At 28.1% G+C, this 7598-nt stretch overlaps 2 protein-coding genes across 2 annotated transcripts in view; one reads left to right on the top strand and one right to left on the bottom strand.

Moving 5' to 3' along the window:
- LOC119676604 (dedicator of cytokinesis protein 3-like) overlaps positions 1-868 on the top strand; it is a 42099-nt gene extending 41231 nt beyond the window's left edge. The window contains exon 12 of the mRNA XM_038087849.1: positions 851-868. Within this exon, the coding sequence (XP_037943777.1) occupies positions 851-868 (18 nt within the window). The remainder of the gene's footprint in view (positions 1-850) is intronic.
- A 987-nt stretch (positions 869-1855) lies between these two features.
- The window catches only part of LOC119676603 (dedicator of cytokinesis protein 3-like), a 6265-nt gene continuing 522 nt past the window's right edge, over positions 1856-7598 (bottom strand). The window contains exons 2-3 of the mRNA XM_038087848.1: positions 2080-2321; positions 1856-2008 (exon numbers count right to left, since the gene is read on the bottom strand). Of these exons, the coding sequence (XP_037943776.1) occupies positions 1856-2008; positions 2080-2321 (395 nt within the window). The remainder of the gene's footprint in view (positions 2009-2079; positions 2322-7598) is intronic.

Raw genomic sequence — 7598 nt, 5'->3', positions numbered from 1 at the left:
TTTGTATATGATAAAATATTGTATAAATAAATACGACAGCTGTGCAAAACTTATAAAAAAAATTTTCTGAAATTGAAATAAAAAAATTTAAAAAAATGTTATAACTATGCAGAAAAAATTTAAATTGAACTTATTTAATTATATTAATTATTAAAAATTAACTACATACAAAAAATATATATTTATAAAAAGAAATTATATTTTCCTTAATCACTTATGAAATGTATTTTTGTAATTTTATTATATATAAAAATTAAACTTCTATATATATAAAGCTTATAATATTTACTTAAGACTGTAATTTTTTATATAAACTTTTTTAAAAGTGTTAGCAAAAAATATTGCGATATAATTTTTATTTAATAAATTTTATTGTATTTAAATAAATCTTATTGACATTGCTAGTGAAATTTGGACACAATTTAAATATTTTAATTTTAACTATATGTTAACAGTTTAATAACGAATTTATATTAGGAAATCGATATATATATTTTATTTACTTTAAATTATTCTTTGAAGAAAAAAGTTCTTTTCGTAAATTGATGATTTATAACCTAAAGATAACTTCTATAATACTATGGCAGTTAATATAAAGGTATTTAAAGATATTTGATTCTAGAATACTATGGCAGTTAATGTAAAAGTATTTAAAGATATTTGATACAATCATTTTAAAGGTAAAATAAAATTATTATTTCAAGATTAACAAAAAAGCTATTTACTATTTATTCAATATATAACACATAATGATTTTGATTGAAAAACTTTTAAATAATATTATAATATTTTATGCAAAGTTTTTAAATATGTAAAAATTATTACATAAAGTTAGAATTTAATAATTCAGAAAATTCCGGGTGGATAATAGACAGATATATAGAAAAGCTGGTTTTTAAATTGGCAAAGTGCATACTTAAGAATTGGACCGTTGTATTGTCATCCGGATATAAAGCAAAAAATAAAGAATGCGTGGACTTGATTTTTTAATTTCTTTGGTTGTATTTTAAATAAACTACGTCAAAATTATACCCAGCAAATTAGAATAAATTCTGAATCAAAATTCAAAATTTATTTAAGAATACAATTTTGTTTTAATAGTGCTTAGAGATAGTTCAACCTGACCCATAGGTCAACGGACCCATAATCGCTATATGCCCTGACATACATATTCACTATTCAACCTGACTAAAAGTATACATATTTCTTTAGCAAAAATATGAATATAAATATATTAAATAAATATTTTAATTAAAGTTTTTCAAGTGAAATCGTTTTACAATTTTCTTTTATTAATTTAAATTTATTTTTTTATGAAAAATGATTAAAAAAAAAAAACAAAATACTATATCAAAAAGTATGCACATTTTTTTATAGCAACAATATGAATATAAATAAATTAAATAAATAATTTAATAAAAGTTTTTTAAGTGATTTTATTTTACAATCATCTTTTATTAATTTTAATTTATTTCTTGAAAAAAATATATTTAAAAAAAATAAATAAAATATATCAAAATAAAAAAGTTATGATAATTAATATCTAACTCAAGATACGAAAAGACTTTTTTCTTGAATTGCTTTCATAAAATAATACGTGCTTTTTGTGACATTATATTAACATTCCAATATATTCATTTCATTAAAATTCAAGCTTAATTATAATTTTATATAAGCAGGAAACGCAAATTGTACCGATATAAAAATTTTAAATTTAATATTAATTAAGTTAATATTTAGGAATTTGTTTATAACAAAAGTTTGTGATTTTAAAAGAAAACTTTTTTAAAAATATTCTATACATATAAATAAAATATATATATATAAATAAAAATAGTAAATATTTCTTTTTCACTTACCGATTTCCCCAATCAATTTTTGACACAACCATCATTTGCAATTCTAAAGTCTGATCCTGTGTTAATGTTGCACCCAGTAATTCTCTACGACTTTCCAGAATAGAAAGCATTACTTTTCGCAGCGTTTGAAATTTGTATGCTTCTCGATCCTAAAAGAAGACATCGAATTACATTCTATCGGGATAATCTTCAATAGTAAAAAATAAATCACAATACTTACCACATACAACTTTTTCCATATTTCAGACCATTCCCGTAAGACTTGTGTACATTCTGCTACTACAGGATCGATTTTTGTAAGATCTTTTATGTGTATGTAAGTTTTAGGAAAAAGCCCAACTGCACGCGATCTACGTGGGGATGTACCTCGATACCATTTCCCACATTCTTCCAGAATTTCAACAGAATCGCCAACATCAAGTGGTATACCGTAGCGAACATCACCATGCCAGTTATGGATAGCTATAAAAAAAAATAAAGTTAATATTAATATTTATAAAATTTATACATAGATATGCATAGAAACATAAGATGTTTCACATTTATATGTATTGTTATTAGAAGGAACAATAATAGACTTCGACTTTTGACAATTAATGTGTTAATACAGGGTAATATCTCTCAAGCTAACATTGACAAATCAGGACCTAAAAATATTGCTTGAAAGCCAGATTGACGCTCTGGATCATTTTTTATATAATCGTAACATATGAGCAGATAAAATAAGTAGAAGCTTTACGTCCACATTTGCAGAAGCCAGAATTGTATAATCCCCTCTTTATAAACGAAGTCCAGTTGAGAAACTAATGAATAATCATAACAGATTATAATAGAAATAATGCAAATTTATTTCATTTATATAATACAATTGCGAAATCGATTTAATAAATATCAAATTATGTCTGTTTTAATTACTAACTTTTTTTATATATAAAAACTCATCTAAAATACTAATTATACAAAGCACAAAGTTCGTGTTCTATTAATCATTTGTTTGGTTACTGTATATATATTTTGTGACGCTTATATACTAATTTGTGAAAAGGATATGTTAGACATTTAAAAACATAATAGGCTTATTTATGTTCTGCACGAGGGCCCATTGTGATACCACAAAGAAGTTTTAAAGAAAATTTGAATACAGTTACTCGCAAACCCACTTTATCGTTTTGAGAAATCGTTTTCATTCTCACATATGCCTGCTATACGTATACCTTCTAGGGCTAGTCCTTCTCTTCTCTTTTCCTCTTCCTTGTCTGACTCTCTCTTTGGCAGTAATTGATAATAGGTATCCCTATATGGTGTGGAAGGGTGTAAATAGACCTTTAGTACAACAACTCTTTACACCAACTAAAAACATAAAAGACTAGAGAAGTTAAAGATTTTACAGTGTTCTTACTATACCGGCTGTATGCAATTTATATTTCCTATTAAATTAAACAATATTTTATGTTATTTACTTCAGATTTTTTTCAATGAAATCATCATTGTTTTTAAAGTGAGTAAACTTTATTGACTGTGTTTAAAGTTCATAATGAAAACTGTCTGATAAATCATGATTTAATATTAACGTTTTTTTTATCATTTATATAAGTGCATATATCTTTATCGCTTTATGATTCATTGTTTAAAAAAGCATTTAATTAACAAACGAACTTCATTTAAAATATTAAAATAGAAAAGTTTCTATAATTTCAATTTGATAATGACACTGATAGTTTTTTTACCAAAACCTATTTAAAAATATTGTAAAACAGATGCAGTATTTTGGAAAAGTCCAATATTAAATAGTTCCGCTATTAATAGAAATCATGAATGCCATAGCTAAACAAACGTTCCACCTTGAAGGGAGCACGAGCACAAATATGTCAATACTACGTGCCATGCAACAGAAACGAAGTAGCTATTAACATTTCCATAGACTCACTCAGATAAGGAAAACTTATATGAAAAGAGGAAAAAATTGAATTATAAAATGCAATGATAAATGCACTTGGGCATACGAACGCCATGAGGGCGACAGCAGTCAAACTCCAGAGTAATGTTGCCAATTATGAATTCAATACACATATTCCGCCACTGGCAATGCACACTGCACACTGCACATTGAAGCTGCAGATAAACTTGCTGCTGCTTGCTATTTGCTGTTTGCTGACTGCCTGCCAGAGTAGTATAAATTTATAAAAAGAGATATAAAACAAAAGATATGCCAAAACAAAAGAGCAGCTAAAGATACGCAAAGTGCATTATGCGCTTATGAAAGCAGCAGCAGAACGTAAGACAACTACAATAACAACAACAAATTCAGCAACAGCAATGCAGCACACAACACTTAATTTATTTAAAAAAAAAAATAAAAAAAATGAGAATACAGTTTCCTGTTTAGGAATGACTGCTTTCAATATGCATCGTAAACGTCTATCAACGTCAGCACCAGGAACCAGAGTCGCCGCTGCCCTCTTAAAATTTATACGCTCTGGTCTCGAGACATTGGTCTGTGGCGTAAAAACCCTATGACTTTGTTTTTATGCAATCTGCTCCCTGACTTACGCTTTCATCTGCAATCTGCCCACTAAACTGCAATGAAGTAGCAATAGAGACGAACGGAAGGTCGACTCAATGGTTGAATGCATGCACGGACATATCAACATATCTAAGTACATATTCCATGTAATTACAACGTATATGTACAGATGCTGTTATATATGGAGGTCGTATATGGAGGCTTGTAAAATTTCTGGGTACTAATGCTATTGCTGCTGTTGCAGCTAAACTAAATTAATGTTCTCGTAATTTAATGACTTGATACAGTAACGCTGCATAGGCTGTATAGGCTGCATTGCCCAGGCAGCCTATGAGTGCACAGTTGGCGTTTGTGTTTATTATTAGTAAAAATTAAGTAAAGCTTATAATTCAAAGTACAATTTAAAGGGTTATTAACATTATTTAAGATACGTACTTGGCGTTGGCACTTGTAATGTGGCATCAACTGATGGCGGTTAAATTTTAAGGCCATAATTGATGGGAAGTTTAGTAATGAGGTGTTAAGTGCAATAAAGCATGTTTAACTTGTGTTAAATATGCATACTTAATAATAAAAATTATAGCGATATTTTTGTAAAAAGAATGCAAAATTTTTAAGTATTTTCAAATTTAATTACAGTGCTTTTATATTCATAATTTCAAGAGAACAATTAAATACGTACTTCCGTACTTCATTAACTTGTGAGAAAATAAAAATTTATACATCATTCGTATAATTATAGATCAGTAAACTTTTTTATAATTACGATTGGAGTAAATCCACTTGCACTAAGAGAGAACATAATATTTTAGATCAGATACTCCAACAATTCACTGCTCTGATAAAGTTCTAATTAAATATATTGTTCAATACCCTTTAGTGTATTCTATATTTCTGGTCCTCTAATTGGTTATTATTATGTTTTGATGTTATTAAATATGTACTAGTCATAAGCGTTCTAATCATAATGTCTTATATATTCCCCTAAGTAAGGGGTTATTTCTTTTATTACTTAGATGTTCCTTTCTAGTTAATCCATAAATTTATAAAAATGTAGCACTTGTTAAAAACAGCAAATTTTTAGAATATCTGCTACATCATCTTCTTACTAGTAGTGAGCGACTTCGATGATTTAATTATTGATATCAAACAGCTCCAGAACAAAAATATGCTCGCTACCAGAACTTCTGTTTATCTAGTAGCGCTCCGTTTTACATATATATTCATCTATTAAATACAATAAAACCGAATACTTTTAGAATCTCTGCTATATCATCTTACTAGTGGTGAGCGACTTCGATGATTTAATTATTGATATCAAAAAACTCCAGAACAAAAATTTGCTCGCTACCAGAACTTGTGTTTATCTAGTAGTGCTGAGTTTTACATATTCATCTATTAAATACAATAAAACTGCAAATTTTTAGAATCTCTGCTATATCATCTTACTATTAGTGAGCGATTTTGATGATTTAATTATTCATGTCAAATAGCTCCAGAACATAAATTTGCTCGCTACCAGAACTTCTGTTTATCTAGTAGCGCTCCAATGAAACTGTTACGAATATGTAAAAACATATGTGTTAGATTGTTAATTAGAAGCAGCGTCAAGTTAGCAGATATCCTTCACATCCTATAATTAGTGATAATTCTTCATTTTACCATCACATTCCTCGCGTTGAATTTGAGAAATTTAGTAGATATTTCATTTCTACCGAAGAACAGTCCGACATACTGTCAAATAATTTCTTTCTTAAAAATTAGATCATTCTGGTTGCCAAAACTAAACAATCACAGACAAATTGCAGGATTGTACCTTTTTTCTACATGTTTCCACGCCATCTTAAATAAATATTAAAAGGAATGCGAACTTTGTCTGCGTAGGTTCCTATGCATTATTGACCAAAAGAATTATGTTTTAAATAAGAAAGAAGTCAGGCAAAGTCTGTAATTTTTGGCGGACTTATGAGTTTTTATACCTTGACTATGAAAATAGCCCTAATGACCAACTAAGTGAATCCAAATCAAGCCCCATAAATTTCTTCCAACCAAGGAATTCCTACATCCTGCAGTTTCTGCAATGTATTTACAACATAGCGATAATTGATAAAAGTAATCTAAAAACTCTGTGCTAAATATGCTTATCTCATGTCATGCAATTATCTGAGTTCACAGAACATCCACTCTATTCGACAGGGGTTTTACACACATTCTTTTAAAAGAAACAAACTGACGCATGAGTTCCTGGCACTTATATTAAAAACTCCTCATAGAAGGATATAATTGACATATCGATAAGGCTAAATATCTTCTCCTTGGTTAGGAAAATTAGTTGTAGCACAAATGACTCTAAATAATAAAAATTTAAAAAAAACAGAAACAAAAAATTATAAGAATAGAAAGTTTTCTATAATACTTTAACACAAATGGGCCTACGTGGATCCACAAGGATCGTCGGTAATAATAAACCGAAACCTAAAGTTGTTTAAAGCCTTTGTTTACTTGAAATTTTAACACATTAATTGGATGAAAATTAAATTAATATAACATAAATATATGAATACATAATATAGATGATATTGTATATAATTTCACAGTTATATAAATTGTGTTATGACAAACAGTAGAAAAAGACAATTAAAATGTCATTTAATAGCGAAAAGTGGCCCGCGTTTAAATGTGCAAGCATTTGGGACGCTGTAATTAACTACAATGTTAATACCATATTTTCCTAGTTTGAGGAAAATGTTTTTAAAGTGTTTTCATTTTCTTTGACAAAATGAAAAACTTTCATGTTTATTAAAAACAGAGCAAAAAAGGCCACTTTCTTTTATATTGCGCAGTTTTTGTTTAGACACCAACAAAACTTGTCGTCTTTGCCAAAACAAGTGCCATAACTGAAACAGCTCTAAATAGGTCAGTCACATTAGAGACGTAGAATTTCTATGAACAATTTTCTACTTTCCACTTATGGCACTCCAGAGGACTAAGCACAACAATTTTAATGAGCATTAAGCGACACTTCTGTTCGCACAGGGATTGTAATGGGCATAATTTAGGAAAAACAAGGGTAAGGCAAGTAGGCATTAAATGTTTGGAGTTGTGAATGCACATTTCATTTTTATTTCGGCTTAAACATGTTTTAAGCATTCCATATAAATGACGATACCAGCTTTACATAAATTTTTTATTTTTATGTAAATTTATAGTTTACT

The sequence above is a fragment of the Teleopsis dalmanni genome, chromosome 2 (genome assembly GCF_002237135.1).
Source record: "Teleopsis dalmanni isolate 2A chromosome 2, ASM223713v2, whole genome shotgun sequence".
NCBI lineage: Eukaryota > Metazoa > Arthropoda > Insecta > Diptera > Diopsidae > Teleopsis > Teleopsis dalmanni.
The sequence above is the reverse complement of the archived record's forward strand: the minus strand, read 5'-3'. Positions and strand labels throughout refer to the sequence as shown.